Source organism: Pristiophorus japonicus, chromosome 6 (assembly GCF_044704955.1).
Source record: "Pristiophorus japonicus isolate sPriJap1 chromosome 6, sPriJap1.hap1, whole genome shotgun sequence".
In the NCBI taxonomy this organism is placed as follows: Eukaryota; Metazoa; Chordata; class Chondrichthyes; family Pristiophoridae; genus Pristiophorus; species Pristiophorus japonicus.
In genome coordinates, this window is record NC_091982.1 from 244,394,917 (window position 1) to 244,412,332 (window position 17,416).

At 48.9% G+C, this 17,416-nt stretch overlaps 1 protein-coding gene across 3 annotated transcripts in view; it reads left to right on the forward strand.

Moving 5' to 3' along the window:
• Positions 1-17,416, forward strand: part of fndc3ba (fibronectin type III domain containing 3Ba) — a 411,236-nt gene that overhangs the window by 113,031 nt on the left and 280,789 nt on the right. For all 3 annotated transcript variants that reach the window (XM_070882439.1, XM_070882441.1, XM_070882440.1), the window contains exon 3: positions 2,465-2,540. In XM_070882439.1, the coding sequence (XP_070738540.1) occupies positions 2,465-2,540 (76 nt within the window). The remainder of the gene's footprint in view (positions 1-2,464; positions 2,541-17,416) is intronic.

Sequence of the window (17,416 nt, forward strand, 5' to 3'; positions counted from 1 at the left end):
TAGTCAGATCAGCAGAAAGAACTGGGTGATGGAGTTTCACATCGAAGAGGCAGACGGGGCCTTGTTTTAATGTCTCATCTGAAGGATGACACCTCTGACAATACAGCGGAGGCTCTCTCAGCCTAGATTATGTGCCCAAATCCTGGATTGGGACTTGAACATTACTTCCGCCGTGGTTCAGTGGGTAGCACTATTGCCTCGGAGTTGGAAAGTCATGGGTTCGAGTTCCAGTTCCGGAGACTTGAGTGTATCATCTCGGCTGACACTCCCAGTGCAGTGCTGCACTGTCGGAGGTGCCGTCTTTTGGATGAGACGTTAAACCGAGGCCCCGTCTGCTCTCTCAGGTGGATGTAAAAGATCCCATAGTACTTTTTTTGAAGAGCAGGGGAGTTCTCCCCGGTGTCCTGGGTCAATATTTATCCCTCAATCAACATCACTAAAACAGATGATCTGATCATTATCACATTGCTGTTTGTGGGAGCTTGCTGTGCGCAAATTGGCTGCCGCGTTTCCTACATTACAACAGCGACTACACTCCAAAAGTATTTAATTGGGTGTGAAGCACTTTGGGATGTCCTGAGGTCATGAAAGGCGCTCTAGAAATGCGAATTTTTGCTTCAGTAGGCAGAGATAATAGTCAATGCAGCCTTCGATGTAAAGCGCTGTTATGTCTAGGATGAGGCTCCATTCGGTTGCTATGACATTAAATAATCTCCAATCTTTCTACTCTGAGGGATCATCTTTAAACCAACCTTTACACATTTGGAAGAAAATATTTTCAACTTCACCCCTCGACATTTGAATGTTAACGAAAGACTTGCATTTATACAGCGCCTGTCACCACCTCTGAATATCCCACTGCACTTCTCGGCCAATGACATTCTTTTTGAAATGTCGCCTTTGCCTATTGAAGCAAAGGCTTGCATTCATACGGCACCTTAGGATGTTAAAATTGTGCTTCACACCCAATGAAATACTTCTGAAATGTTGTCGTTGTTGTAATGTAGGAAACCTGGCCAGCAATTTGCGCACAGCAAGCTCCCACAAACAGCGATGTGATAATGACCAGCTCGGCTGTTTTTGAGTGACATGTGGGCGACAGCTCTTGACCAGGACACCGGGGGAGAACTCCTCATCTCCGCTGCCTGTCACTATGTTTTTGATCACGATCCTCTAACTGCCAATACCTCACTGTGTTTAATGTTGAAATTGAGCAATTGGTTCGATCCAGACTTGGGAGAGTTTAGTGAGTCTGCAAGGTAGCAGTGAGTGGCAGATTGTGAATTTTGTTTAAAATCACAATGAATGTGTTGTTTGTTGCTTATCATGTTGGCTACGGTGGTGTAGTGTTTATGTTACTGGACGAGTAATCCAGAGAATGTGAGCTTAAATCCCACCACGGAAAATTTAACTAAGCTGGTCTCAGTAAAAGTGACCATGAAGTTGTCGGATTGTCATTTTAAAAAAAAAACCATCTGGTTCACTGCTGTCCCTTTCGGGAAGGAAACCTGCTGTCCTTACCCGCTCTGGGCCTATATGTGACTCCATTCCCACACCAACATGGTTGAATCTTAACTGCCCTGTGAAGTGGTCTAGCGAGACACTTGGTTGTATCAAACACTACACGTTCAAGAAAAAGGCCCACTGCCACCTTCTTGAGGGCAACTAGGGATGGGCAATAAATATCGGCCTTGCCAGCGATGTCCGTGTCCCGAAGAATAACTATTAAGCATTCCGTTATCGCATCATAGAAATATAGAAACGTAGAAAATAGGTCCATTCGAGCCTGCACCATCATTCACTATGATCATGGCTGATCATGCAATTTCAGTACCCCATTCCTGCTTTCTCTCCATACCCCTTGATCCCTTTAGCCATAAGGGCCACATCTAACTCCCTTTTGAATATATCTAACGAACTGGCCTCAACAACTTTCTGTGGTAGAGCATATTCCACAGGTTCACCACTCTCTGAGTGAAGAAGTTTCTCCTCATCTCGGTCCTAAATGGCTTACCCCTTATCCTTAGACTGTGACCTCTGGTTCTGGACTTCCCCAACATTGGGAACATTCTTCCTGCATCTAACCTGTCTTAACCCGTCAGAATTTTATATGTTTCTATCAGATCCCCATTGAATTTCAAAACCTTCTGTTCTGGCCATCCTCGCGGTGTGGTTACTGGGTAGGAATACTAACCTGTTTCCCCCCCTCCCCCCCCCCCCCCCCCCCACCAAACCACCCTTCCAGTTGTAGTGTCCCAGCACTGTGCCGACTGAGATCAGGTAACTCCACACATCTACCATGCTGCTGGGTCCAACCCGATACTCCTCGTCCTATCCGGCTGAACTATGGAAGGGAGGGTCATTGTATGCGGTGGGGCGGGGGGGGCGATTGGGTGTTGGTTAGCGTTCATGGTGGGTTTGGTTCGGTCCTGGTCTCCAGCTAACTCTGGTGTCTTTGTTGCAGGTTATTTTGGTGCAGGTTAATCCCGGCGAAACCTTCACCATCAGAGCAGAAGATGGATCCCTGCAGTGCATCCAAGGTAAGCTGATCTCCTGTGAGGGTGGTGGGGAAATTGTGCCATGGAGGGGAAGGCTTGAATGTTGACCGCACCATACTGCTGGCCATTGATAGTCAAGGGAGGTGGACATGTTGATGCCTTCCCTGTGTGCCGAGCCCACGTACCAACGTAGCAGCTACTGTAACACTGCTTGAGGCAGACACATGGTTTGGTTCGACGACTGCTGGATTGATGTTGGCGCAAGTGAGAACCCATGACCACAGAAACGCTGTTCCCAATCCGCATTTTACCCTTCTCTATGCTGTGCCGATCCCATTGGCGGATCAACCAGACTGTTTGCAACCTTGGCATCCTTTTTGACCCCGAGTTGAGCTTCTGACCCCAAATCCTCTCCATTACCGAGACCGCTCACTTCCGCTTCCATAATATCGCCCGTCTCCGCCCCCGCCTCAGCTTCTCTGTTGCTGAAACCCTCATTCGTGCCTTTGCTTTGTCCAGACTCGACTATATTCCAACACTCTTCTGGCCGGCCTCCCACCTTCCACCTTCCATAACCTTCGGCTCATCCAAAACTCTGCTGCCCGTGTCCTAACTCGCACCCAGTCCCGCTCACCCATCACCTCCTGTGCTCACTGCCCCGTGTCCTAACTCACACCCAGTCCCGCTCACCCATCACCCCCTGTGCTCACTGCCCTGTGTCCTAACTCGCACCCAGTCCCGCTCACTCATCACCCCCTGTGCTCACTGCCCCGTGTCCTAACTCGCACCCAGTCCCGCTCACCCATCACCCCCTGTGCTCACTGCCCCGTGTCCTAGCTCACACCCAGTCCCGCTCACTCATCACCCCCTGTGCTCACTGCCCCGTGTCCTAACTTGCACCCAGTCCCGCTCACCCATCAACCCCTGTGCTCACTGCCCCGTGTCCTAACTCACACCCAGTCCCGCTCACTCATCACCCCCTGTGCTCACTGCCCTGTGTCCTAACTCGCACCAAGTCCCGTTCACCCATCACCCCCTGTGCTCACTGACCTACATTGGCTCCCGGTTCGGCAACATTCTCATCCTCTTCTTCAAAGCCCATCCCTATCTCTCTAATTTCCTCCATCCCTCTGAGATCTCTGCGCTCCTCCAATTCAGGCCTCTTCTGCATCCCTGATTTTTATCGCTCCAGCCTTCAGCAGCCTGGATCCCGAGCTCCGGAATTCCTTCTCTAACCCTCTCCACCTCTCTCCTCCTCCTCCTTTAAGACACTCCTTAAAACCGACCTCTTTGAACAAGCTTTAGGCCATTCACCTAATATGTCTATGTGGCTCAGTATCAATTTTTGTCTGATTCACGCTCCTGTGAAGTACGTTAAAGGCGCTTTAAAAAATAACTAAAAATTAGGAGCAGTAGTCGGCTATACGGCCCCTCAAGCCTGATTCGCCATTCACTACGGCTGATCTTTGACCTTGACTCCACTTTCCTGCCTGATTTTTATTTCCCCCCCCCCCTCCCGGCCCTCCTATTCCTTAATTCCCCCCGAGTCTAAAAATCTCAGATTCAGCATCCACAGCCCTTTGGGGCAGAGAATTCCATAGATTCACAACCCTCGGAGTGAAGAAATTCCTCCTCATCTCAGTCTTAAATGGCCGACCCCTTATCCTGAGACTGTGCCCTCTAGTTCTGGACTCTCCAGCCAGGGGAAACAATCTCTCAGCATCTACCTTTTCAATCCCCTTAGAATCTTGTATGGTTCATGCCTCTAAATCCCGGAGTGTATAGGCCCAATCTATTCAATTTCTCCTCATCGGACAACCCCATCATTCCAAGGATCAATCTAATGAACCTTTGTTGCTCTGCTTCTAAGACAAGTACATCCTTCCTCCGATGAGAAGACCAAAACTTTTTAATTTGGATCCTAGCTCCTCAAACGCTCTCCGTAGAATCACATTCCGAGTTCTACTTGTGTTGTTGGTTCCTACATGGACCACAACAACTGGATCCTCTCGCTCCCACTCCAAGTTTCTTCTCTAGCCACAAGGAGATGTCTTTAACCCATGCACCGGGCAGGCAACACAACCTTTGGAACTCCCAGTCGCGGCTGCAGAGAACAGTAGCTATTCCCCCTGACCACACCATCCCCTACCCACGACAACATTCCTTTTCACTCTCTTTCCCCCCCCCCCCCCGAATGGCCTCCTGTAGCACATGGCGTGGTCAGTTTGTTCGTCCACCCTGCAAACTTTGCCCTCGTCCACACAGGCAGCAAGAACCTCATCCCGGTTGGATCAGGGCAAAGGCCGAGGCCCCTCCAGCACTGCACCTGGGGTCCCCTTACCTGCCTGAGTCACAAGTCACACAAGAACATAATAGGAGCAGTAGGAGGCCATTTGGCCCCTCGAGCCTGCTCTGCCATTCAATAAGATCATGGCTGATCTGATCATGGACTCAGCTCCATTTCCCTGCCCGCTCCCCATAACCCTTTACTCCCTTATCGCTCAAATCTGTCTATCTCTGCCTTAAATATTTTCAATGACTCAGCCTCTACAGTTCTCTAAGGCAGAGAATTCCATAGATTTACAACCCTCAGAGAAGAAATTCCTCCTCATCTCAGTTTTAAATGGGCAGCCCCTTATTCTGAGACTATGCCCCCTAGTTCTAGATTCCCCCATGAGTGGAAATATCCTCCCTGCATCCACCTTGTCAAGCCCCCTCATTATCTTATATGTTTCAATAAGATCACTTCTCATTCTTCTGAACTTCAATGTGTATAGACTCAACCTATCTTCATAAGTCAACCCCCTCATCTTCGGACTCAATCTAGTGAACCTTCTCTGAACAGCCTCTATTGCAAGTATATCCCTCCTTAAATACGGAGACCAAAGCAGTACTCCAGGTGTGGCCTTATCAATACCCTGTACAGTTGTAGCAGGACTTCTCTGCTTTTATACTCTCTCCCCCTTGCACACCCTCTTGTCCCTGACCACTAACCAGATCTGTATCACTACATAACCTGAGGGGTGCGACTGACTCCTGCATCATGGTATCCAGGTAACTCTTCCCCCTCCCTGATACCCTGCACTGTCTGCACCTCGGACTCCAGCTCAACAACTCTGAGCCGAAGTTACTCGAGATGCAGACACTTGCTGCAGGCATGGTCGTCACAATGCTCTCCACAAACTCCCACATGCTGCACTTGCGGCACACCACCTGCATTATATAATCTTGTTTCATTTAATTAATTCAAGTTTATGTATTTAATTAACTTGGCTTACAGTTTCATTTTTTTTCAACTGAAAGTCATAGCTACAAAACAGGAAGCAGGCCATTCGGCCCAACCAGTCCACGTCGGCATTCCCCTGCACAAAAGCAAATAAACCTGAATAAATTTACACGTCCTATCCCCATCTCTGTTATGATCACTCTTCCCCAGAGAATCCTTTACTATGAGATTACTAATTAACTCTGTCTCGTTGCACAATCTCTCTCTATTCCCTCTTCCTCCATCCACCAATCTAATCTTGAATGTTGACATCGTTTCTGTATCACCTAAGTCAATTCCACAGCCTCGCAAACTGGTTTCACCTGCCTTCTGTCTAAAGCACTCACATTTATTCTTGTATCTTGTTTTTGACCCCTTAATTACAGGAAACAGTCTATCTACTGTGTCCTCATCCTTTCGTCATTTAAACACTGGCATCATGTCGCCCCGTAATTTTTTAATGTATTTCTATCTCCTCCGATATCAGTCAGCGTTCCGGTGACTGGGTTGTGTACCCTCCGGAGTGTCCATGACCCTGCGTTATCCAGGCTGGAGGTCACATCATTTTTGCATTTTTCTGGGCCAGTACTGGTAATGTAGATACAGTTCTATTTCTGGCTAAAGGCCAGATCTTCACGGGGAAAAAAAGAGGATCAATAATTTTGTGTCAAAATCGCAAACTCCTCCAAGCCTGTGGCACGAGGATTCGATGGGATAGATAGGGAGAGACTATTTCCTCTGGCGCATGCATAGAACAAAAGAGCAGGGAGGTTATGCTCGAATTGTATAAAACATTAGTTAGGCCACAGCTGGAGTACTGCGTGCAGTTCTGGTCATCACATTACAGGAAGGATGTGATTGCACTAGAAAGGGTGCAGAGGAGATTTACGAGGATGTTGCCAGAAAACTTTAGCTGTGAGGAAAGATTGGATAGGCTGGGGTTGTTTTCCTTCGAACAGAGGAGGCTGAGGGGAGATTTAATTGAGGTGTATAAAATTATGAGGGGCCTAAATAGAATAGGAAGGTTCTATTTCCTTTAGCAGAGGGGTCAATAATCAGGGGGCATAGAGTTAAAGTGGTTGGTAGAAGGATTAGAGGGGAAATGAGGAAATATTTCTTCACCCAGAGGGTGGTGGGGGTTTGGAATTCACTACCTAAAAAGGTGATCAAGGCAGAAAGCCTCACCACATTAAGTGCACATCTAAGTACCTTTTTTAAAAGAGCTGTAACCTACAGGGATACGGACCGAGTGCTGGAAGATGGGATTAGGCTGGGTAACTCTTTTTCGGCTGGCGTGGACACGATGGGCCGAATGGCCTCCTTCTGTGTGGTAATTGTCCATGATTCTATGATTCCAGAACATGGGGGCACAATCATAACATTCAGGAGGGAAATCGGCAAGCATTTTTCAGACAAGTGTGGTGGAAATCTGAAAAACTCTCCCTCTAAAAGGCTGTCAATGCTGGGGGTCAATTGGAGCTTTCAGGACCGGGATCAGTTGATTTTTGTTGGGGCTACGGTGTCGAGGGCTATGGAGCAATGGCGGGTAAATGGAGTTGAGGTACAGATGGGCCCTGATCTGATTAAAGTGACAGAACAGAGTGGAGGGACTGAATGGCCTGTTCCTATGTCCGCAGTGGAAACGCAGGGCAGATCTCTCTTCCTGCACACTGCGGAAAGGAGACTTTCAATTGGAGCATGGACATCAAGGATCAACCAACAACAAAGGAAGGTCCCATCAGCACAGCTGGCCAGCTGTGATACACGGAACAGCGCAACACCTGGCTGAAATCCCCCAAAATAAAACTCGCTTAAAAGGATCTGTGCAAGTGTGTTCAAGGCTGTGGGGGTGATGATTCATCCCAGCCACCCTCAAGAAGCTCAGATTGCATTTTTATCATCAAGAAAATAATAATTAAAGGCTATAAATTTGTCAGTGCTGCAAAGCTTGAGCTGTAGCACTTTCCAAGATGTTTGCAACGACTCATGTGTTGTTAATTTATAAGCAAAATCACTTTGAAGGGATTAGTGTTTCAGTCTCCTGCCCTGGGGCGAAGCTATTGCTGATTTGCTGGCATGAGCTTATTGCTGATTCGCTGACATTATCCCATTGCTGATTCGCTGACATTATCCCATTGCTGATTCGCTGACATTATCCCATTGCTGATTCGCTGATATTATCCCATTGCTGATTCGCTGACATTATCCCATTGCTGATTCGCTGACATTATCCCATTGCTGATTCGCTGACATTATCCCATTGCTGATTCGCTGCACATATTGCATCATTAATATCACTTGGTTAAAGTTGGCACCTTTACTCCAACTACAGTTTAACTTTCAGACACTATTCCGGAAATATCCAAACTGCATTGCAGCTTATTAGAATGCTGGCTGATCTCCCATGCACTGTTCATTGATGACGGAGTGTTGAGCGTGGTTGTGAGGCTTAATATTGTCTCATTTTGAGACGGAGAGCAGAGCAGTTATGGGTCAGGGGTCTGGGTACAGCAACAAATCGGGGTGTAGTGTGGGGTCGGTGTGCAGCCTAGGGACCGGGTACAGCAAGGGGTCGGGGTATGGTTTGGGGCCACGGGACCGGGTACAGTGACAGGTCGGGTATAGTGTGGGATCAGGGTGTAGTGACGGGTCGGGTTGGGATGTGGCCTGGAGACCGGGTACAGCGAGGGGTCGAGGTACAGCAACAGGTTGAGTATAGTGTGAGGTCGGGGTGCAGCCTGGGGTCAGGTTATAGTGTAGGGTCAGGGGTCGGGGTGCAACGTGGGGTTGGGGTATAGTGTGGGGTCAGAGATTGGGATATAGTGTGGGGTCGGGATATAGTGTGGATTCGGGGGTTGGGGTATAGTGTGCGGTCAGAGATTGGGGTATAGTTGGGTTCGAGGGTCGGGGTATAATGTGGGGTCGGGGGTCGGGGTATAGTGTGGATTCGGGGGTCGGGGTATAGTGTGGATTCGGGGGTCAGGTATAGTGTGGGGTCAGAGATCAGGATATAGTGTGGGGTCGGGGTATAGTGTGGGGTCGGAGATCGGGGTATAGTGTGGGGTCGGGGTATAGTGTGGGGTCGGGGTATAGTATGGGGTCGGGGTATAGTGTGGGGTCAGGGTATAGTCGGGGGTCGGGGTATAGTGTTGGGTCTGGAGTCGGGATATAGTGTTGGGTGTGGAGTCGGGGTATAGTGTTGGGTGTGGAGTCGGGGTATAGTGTGGGGTTGGGGGTCAGGATGGAGCGAGGGGAGCGAGGGGAGCAAGGAGAGCCTCTCTGGTTTTGGGTGGGGGAAATCAGCCAGGGTTCTTACTTCTGATCACCAGCATAAGAACATCATAATTAGGAGAGGGAGTTGGTCATTTGACCTCTAGAGCCTGCTGCGCCATTCAATAAGAGCATAGCTGATCATCAATTTCAACTCCACTTTCCTGCCCGATCCGCATATCCCTTGATTCCCTTAGTGTCTAAAAAATCTATCCATCTCTGTCTTGAATATACTCAGAGACTCAGCATCCACTGCCCTCTGGGGCAGAGAATTCCAAAGATTCACAACCCGGTAGGAGGGTCGGTAACCAAAGGATGACACTTGGTCCTACATGGCCGAACCCTTATCCTGAGACTGTGTCCCCTAGTTCCAGACTCTCCAGCCAGGGGGAAACAATCTCTCAGCATCTACCCTGTCAATCCCTATTAGAATGTTATATTTCAATGAGATCTCCTCTCATTCTTCTCAACTCCAGAGAATAGTGGCCCATTCTACTGAATCTCTCCTCATACGACAGCAAGTGATGCATACTGGAAAAATATATTTTTGTGAGCAGACTGGGCTGTGAGGTCCTTGTTGTGATTTAGTCGATGTACAAATACTGACCATTTGGATGAGACACTGGGGGGGACGTCTGTACCTCAGTAAACCAGGGAAAACACACACATACAAGCAAAATACTGCGGATGCAGGAATCTGAAATAAAAACAGAAAATGCTGGAAATACTCAGTGGGTCGGGCAGCATCTGTGGAGCGAGAAACAGAGTTAACGTTTCAGGTCGATGACCCTTCGTCAGAACTGGCAAAAGTTCGGAAATGTAACAGATTCTTCAGGAACTGCTGGGGCCCTGAAAGGGGGAGGCAGGGTTGGGGCGGAAAGACCCAAAAGGAAGGTCTGTGATAGGGTGGAAGGCAGGAGAGATTTGAGACAAAGGGGACAACCACGAACAACACTGCATCTACACCGTAAACTGTTTGTTCTCCTCAGAGCAGAGAGGTTTCAGGGCAGATTTATTCGAGGTGTTCAAAATGATGACGAGTAAATAAGGAGAAACGGTTGCCACTGGTGAGAGGGTCGGTAACCAAGGGACACAGATTTAAGATGATTGGCAGAAGCACCAGAGGGCTAATGAGACATTTTTTAAACGCAGCGAGTTGTTGTGATTGGGAACGCACTGCCTGAAAGGGCGGTGGGAGCAGATTTAATAGTAACTTTCAAAAGGGAGTTGGATAAATACTTGCCCGGGTACGAGGAAAGCGCACGGAGGGAGTGGAACTAATTAGATCGCTCTTCGAAAAGAGCCAACACAGGCACGATGGGCCGAATGGCCTCCTTCTGTGCTGAGAGATTCTACAATCCGAGAAAGCCAAAACATATCTGATATCCTGTTCCTTACATTAGATTGCCATGACTGTTTGCTGAATAATTGGTTCTCAATCCTGTGGCCACATCCCAGCTGCTGTGAGAGACTTTATGGGATGTCTGTGCCTGTTGGGGCAACCTTACGGAATCCTTGTATATAATTGTACTGCCGAGATTCAACTCTCGAGTCGTTGCTTTGCTCTGTGCAAAAGAAAGAAAGAACTTGCATTTATATAGCGCCTCAAGTCCCTGGTTTGCTGGACAGGAGAATGTTGGAATAGTCGAGTCTGGCGGGAACAAAGGCCACGGATGAGGGTTTCAGCAGCAGGTGGGCTGAGGCAGGGGGCGGAGATGGGCTTTGGGATGTGCTGTGTCTGGACACGAGAAGAAGCTGGCTGCCCTTAAGGAGGGGGACAGAGGGAAGCAGCTGGGATGATTCCTGGGATCTGAAATTTCGGGTATGAGGAAAGGTTTAAGGGGGTTGGGCATGTTTTTGTTAAAGTGGAGATTGTGAAGTCAAATCATGGCGAGGTTTTGAGGGAAGTGTTGCTGCTGATGGAGGCAGGTTTTCCGCTGTGGGGAATGGAGGTGTTGGGAGCACGAAAAATGAGGTCAATAATCCCCACCATCCCTCAGGGGTGACCGTTACCCTCCAGGAATATTCTAGCAATAAAACATTAGAGATGTTCGGAAAGGCAGCTGTGCTGCCTAGTCACTGCTTCACTGGCATCTGTTCAGGTCAGATTCTGGGAGCCTGGCATGCTTGCATTTGCTAAATCTGGATCCCTTATCCCAGTGACAGACTGCGAGGCTCCGCTTTTTCATGGTTCTGCGGGTCTGCCGCCAGGATAACGAAACTTGGGTTTTGACGTGCAAATACTTCCAGAACCAAAATAAAACGCGAGCAGTGTAGAACCTGCTCGTGATGGGGGAGTTAGAATACTAGAGGGATGGGCTTCGATGGGAGAGTTAGTGTACTGGAGGGATGGGCTTCGACGGGAGAGTTAGTGTACCAGAGGGATGGGCTTCGATGGGAGAGTTAGTGTACCAGAGGGATGAGCTTCGATGGGAGAATTAGTGTACTGGAGGGATGGGTTCCAATGGGAGAGTTAGTGTACCGGAGGGATGGGCTTCGATGGGAGAGTTAGTGTACTGGAGGGATGGGCTTCGACGGGAGAGTTAGTGTATCAGAGGGATGGGCTTCGATGGGAGAGTTAGTGTACTGGAGGGATGGGCTTCGATGGGAGAATTAGTGTACTGGAGGGATGGGCTTCGATGGGAGAGTTAGTGTACTGGAGGGATGGGCTTCGATGGGAGAGTTAGTGTACCAGAGGGATGGGCTTCGATGGGAGAGTTAGTGTACTGGAGTGATGGGCTTCGACGGGAGAGTTAGTGTACCAGAGGGATGAGCTTCGATGGGAGAATTAGTGTACTGGAGGGATGGGTTCCAATGGGAGAGTTAGTGTACCGGAGGGATGGGCTTCGATCGGAGAGTTAGTTTACCGGAGGGATGGGCTTTGATTGGTTCAAATAGGGCACTAGAGGGATGAGCTTTAAAAAAAAAATTCATTCATGGAATGTGGGCGTCGCTGTCAAGGCAGGATTTATTGCCCATCCCTAATTGGTGGTGGTGAGCCACATTCCTGAACCGCTGCAGTCCGTGTGGTGAAGGTGCTCCCACAGTGCTGTTAGGGAGGGAGTTCCAGGATTTTGACCCAGTGACGATGAAGGAACAGCCGATATATTTCCAAGTCAGGATGGTGTGTGACTTGGAGGTGGCTGTGTTCCCATGTGCCTGCTGCCTTTGTCCTTCTTGGTGGTAGAAGTCGCGGGTTTGACAGGTGCTGTCGAAGAAGCCTTGGCAAGTTGCTGCAGTGCATCTTGTAGATGGTACGCACTGCAGCCACGGTGCGCCGGTGGTGGAGGGAGTGAATGTTGAAGGTGGTGGATGAGGTGCCAATCAAGCGGGCTGCTTTGTCCTGGATGGTGTTGAGCTTCTTGAGTGTTGTTGGAGCTGCACTCATCCAGGCAAGTGGAGAGTATTCCATCACATTCCTGACTTGTGGAAAGCATTTGGGAAGTCAGGAGGTGAGACACTCGCCGCAGAATGCCCAGCCTCTGACCTGCTCTTGTAGCCACAGTGTTTATGTGGCTGGTCCAGTTAAATTTTTTGTCAATGGTGACCCTGAGGATGTTGGTGATGGGGGATTTGCTGATGGTAATGCCATTGATTGTTAATGGGAGGTGGTTAGACTCTCTTTCTGCAGATAGTCATTTTCTGGCACTTGTGTGGCACGAATGTTACTTGCCAATTATCAGCCCAAGCCTGAATGTTGTCCAGATCTTGCTGCATGTGGGCATGGACTGCTTCATTATCTGGGGAGTTGTGAATGGAACTGAACACTGTGCATTCATCAGCAAACATCCCTACTTGTGTACTTTATGATGGAGGAAAGGTCATCGATGAAGCAGCTGAAGATGGTTGGGCCTAGGACACGCCCTGAGGAACTCCTGCAGCGATGTCCTGGGGCTGAGATGATTGGCCTCCAACAACCACAACCATCTTCCTTTATGCTGGGTATACATAAGAACATAAGAAATAGGAACAGGAGTAGGCCATAAGGCCCCTCGAGCCTGCTCCGCCATTCAATAAGATTATGGCTGAACCGATCATAGATTCAGTTCCACTTCCCCGCCCGCTCCCCATAACCCCTTATCGTTCATGGAACTGTCTATTTCTGTCTTAAATTTATTCAATGTCCCAGCTTCCACAGCTCTGAGGAGGTGAATTCCACAGATTCACAACCCTCTCAGAGAAGAAATTTCTCCTTATCTCTGTTTTAAATGGGCGGCCCCTTATTCTAAGATCATGCCCCCTAGTTCTAGTCTCCCCCATCAGTGGAAACATCCTCTCTGCATCCACCTTGTCAAGCCCCCTCATAATCTTATACGTTTCGATAAGATCACCTCTCATTCTTCTGAATTCCAATGAGTAGAGGCCCAACCTACTCAACCTTTCCTCATAAGTCAACCGCCTCATCCCTGGAATCAACCTAGTGAACTTTCTCTGAACTGCCTCCAAAGCAAGTATATCCTTTCGTAAATATGGAAACCTAAACTGCACGCAGTATTCCAGGTGTGGCCTCACCAATATCCTGTACAACTGTAGCAAGACTTCCCTGCTTTTATACTCCATCCCCTTTGCAATAAAGGCCAAGATACCATTGGCCTTCCTGATCACTTGCTGTGCCTGCATACTATCCTTTTGTGTTTCACGCACAAGTACCCCCAGGTCCCGCTGTAGTGCGGCACTTTGCGATCTTTCTCCATTTAAATAATAACTTGCTCTTTGATTTTTTTTTGCCAAAGTATGACTCCAGCCAGTGGAGAGTTTTCCCCCGATTCTCATTGACTTCACTTTTACTAGGGCTCCTTGATGCCACACTTGGTCAAATGCTGCCTTGATATCAAAGGCAGTCACTCTCACCACACCTCTGGAATTCAGCTCTTTTGTCCATGTTTGGATCAAGGCTGTAATGAGGTCTGGAGCCGAGTGATCCTGGCGGAACCCAAACTGGGCATCGGTGAGCAGGTTATTGGTGAATAAGTGCCGCTTGATAGCACTGTCGCGACACCTTCCATCACTTTGCTGATGATTGGTTGGATTAGGGTACTAGAGGGCTGGAATTTGATTGGTTCAATGGCCTTTTCCCATCATCTGACTTCTGTGTTGTACTTATCAAGAAGGAAAAAATGGGGAAGCCCACCGCATTTGCAGTTTTGGTAGTGTTCTCTCTGCTATAGAGGCCTTCGCCCTTGGGCCTACAGTTCCAGGGGTGGCAGTTGCGCACTGGTTCCTCACCTATTTTTTAAGGCTGGTGGGCAAGACACTGAGTTGCTGTGGTCAGCTATTTACCCAAAGGAGGGTAGCATCACAGCAAAGCCCGATCCCATTGTCACCTGGTGTCCACATGCTTGCATGTTGCATGGTAATGAGGCCAATTGCAAGCTCCCTGTCCAAGGTCAATGAATTCAAAGAAAGACTTGCATTTCTATAGCGCCTTTCATGACCATCGGACGTCTCTCAGCACATTATGGCAAATGAAGTGCATTTACTGTTGTAATGCGGGAAATGCGGAAGCCAATTTGCGCACAGCAAGCTCCCATAAACAGGATGTGATAATGACCAGTTAAACTGTTTTTGTTATGTTGATTGAAGGATAAATATTGGCTCAGGACACCGGGGATAACTGCCCTGCTCTTCTTCGAAATAGTGCCATGGGATCTTTTATGTCCACATTTAATATCTCATCCAGCACTGCACTGGGAGTGTCAGCCTAGACGTTTGTGCTCAAGTCCCTGGAGCGGGCCTTGAACCACAACCTTCTGAATCCGAAGCGAATGTGCTACCCACTGAGGCACAGTTGGCACTGAGTTCAGGAACGAACCTGGGGATTCTAGGCTGTATCTTTTGGTACAACCTGCAAAATAGATTCAGTTACTGAGGCACTCCAATATCACGTGCCTTTTTAAATTTTGCTACTCGACAACATTTAAGCGCCTGCAAATAACGCAACCACCTCTCAACGCAACCACCTGGTGCATTTGATGCTTGAAGGTTAATCTGTGGACACACTCCGAGGGCCAGTATATCAGGACAAGATACATAGACTAGCCTCGTATTCCCTCGAGTATAGAAGATTAAGGGGTGATCTAAGCGAGGTTTTAAAGATGATTGAATCATGTAATCAGGTAGATGGAGAGAAACTATTTCCTCTGGTGGGGGGAGTCCAGAACAAGGGGGCATAACCTTAAAATTAGAACCAAGGCCGTTCAGGGGTGATGTCGGGAAACACTTCTTCACACAAAGGGCAGGGAAATCTGGAACTCTCTCCTCCCCCCGCCCCCCAAGGCTCTGGATGCCAGGGTGGGATAGTTAATTGAAATATTCAAGACTGAGATCGATCGATGTTTGTTGGGTAAGGGTATCGAGGGATATGGAGTGAAGGCGGGTAAATGGAGTTGAGGTACGGATCAGCCGTGATCTGATTGAATGGCGGAGCAGGCTCGAGGGGCTGAATGGCCTCCTCTTGTTCCTATTATTCACAATAGAAATGCAGGGCAGATCTCTCTTCCCAAGACCGTCACTTTAACGTAATTAAACTTCCCAACATCAGGACTGTTACCGAGATGTGGCAGAAGAATATGACACGTTGACCCAATGACCCTGGTGGGTTTGGAAGAGGCTTTTGTAGGATGGGGGCGAAGTACTAGTTTAGGAGGGTGGGGTCAAGGTGGCGGGCTTGGGAATGAGGAGCAGCGGAGGGGAAGGTGGGTTTTAGAATGTACAGGAAGCTAGAGTAAGAGGGAGGCAGAACATGGGCTGGGATATGGGGTTGCAGGAAGTTTCAGAGAGAGTTGTAACCAAGCACAAGAGTTCAGGCAGGTAGATGAGATACTAGTTATCGACCCGAAACGTTAACTCTGTTTCTCTCGCCACAGATGCTGCCTGACCCGCTGTGACTTCCAGCATTCTCTGTTTTTATTCCAGATTCCAGCATCCGCAGTATTTTGCTTTTGTCTTGGTGTTTAACTCACTGCCACTTCTCTTCTAGGAATGTCCACCTTGAAGAAGTTCTGCTCTTCCCTCAGACAGGATTTCCATTTGTCGCTTTCATCATCATTGCTTTCTGTTTTCCTCCTTGTGTTTGATCAGGTATTTGCCAAGACTTGTCCATACTCTTCCCACATACGTCCGCGACTCCTCCGACACCCTCCGTCATTTTAACAGTTTCCAGTTTCCCGGCCCCAGCTGTCTCCTTTTCACCACGGACGTCCAATCCCTCTGCACTTCCATCCCCCACCAGGATGGCCCAAGGGTGCTCCGCTTCTTCCTCGAATTAAAGGTGTTGCTATGGGGACCTGCATGGGTTCTAGCTATGCCTGCCTTTTCGTGGGATATGAGTAACATTCTTTGTTCCAGCCCTACTCGGGTCCCCTCCCTTATCTCTTTTTCCGGTACATTGCTGACTATCGGTGCCATTTCCTGCTCTCGCCCTGAACTTTAACATTTAATTCACTTTGCATCCAATTTCCACCCTTCCCTCACCTTCACATGGTCCATCTCCGACTCTTCCCTTCCCTTCCTCGACTTCTCCGTCTCCATCTCTGGGGATAGGCTTTCGACCATTATCCCACTATAAGCCCACTGACTCCCACAGCTACCTGGACTACACTTCCCCCCACCCCGCATCCTGTAAGGACTCCATTCCATTCTCCCAGTTTCTCCATCTCCATTGCATCTGTTCTGACAATGCCACCTTTCACACTAGTGCCTCTGACATGTCTTCCTTTTTCCTCAATAGAGGTTTCCCCTCCGCCGTGGTTAACAGGACCCACACCTCTGCTCTCACCCCTTCCCCTCCCTCTCAGAACCATGACAGGGTTCCCCTTGTCCTCACCTTTCACCCCACCAGCCTCCACGTTCAATGGATCATCCTCTGCCATTTCCGCCACCTCCAGCGTGATCCCATCACCAATCACATCTTCCTCTCCCCTCCCCTCTCAGCATTCCGAAGGGACTGCTCCCTCCGAGACACCCTGGTCCATTCCTCAATCACCCCCAGCACCCCCTCCCCTTCCCACGGCACCTTCCCGTGCAAGTGCAGGAGATGCAACACCTGCCCTTATACCTCCTCCCTTCCCACTATCCAGGGCCCCAAACTCTCCTTCCAGGTGAAACAGCGATTTACTTGTACTTCTTGCAATTTAGTATACTGTATTTGCTGCTCACGATGTGGTCTCCTCTACACTGGGGAGACCAAAAGTAGATTGGGTGACCGCTTTGCGGAACACCTCCGTTCAGTCCGTAAGCGCGACCCCGAGCTTCCGGTCGCCTGTCACTTTAATTCTCCGCTCCACTCCCACTCTGACCTCTCCGTCCTCGGTCTCCTACACTGTTCCAATGAAGCTCGAGGAACAGCACCTCATCTTTCATTTAGGCACATTACAGCCTTCTG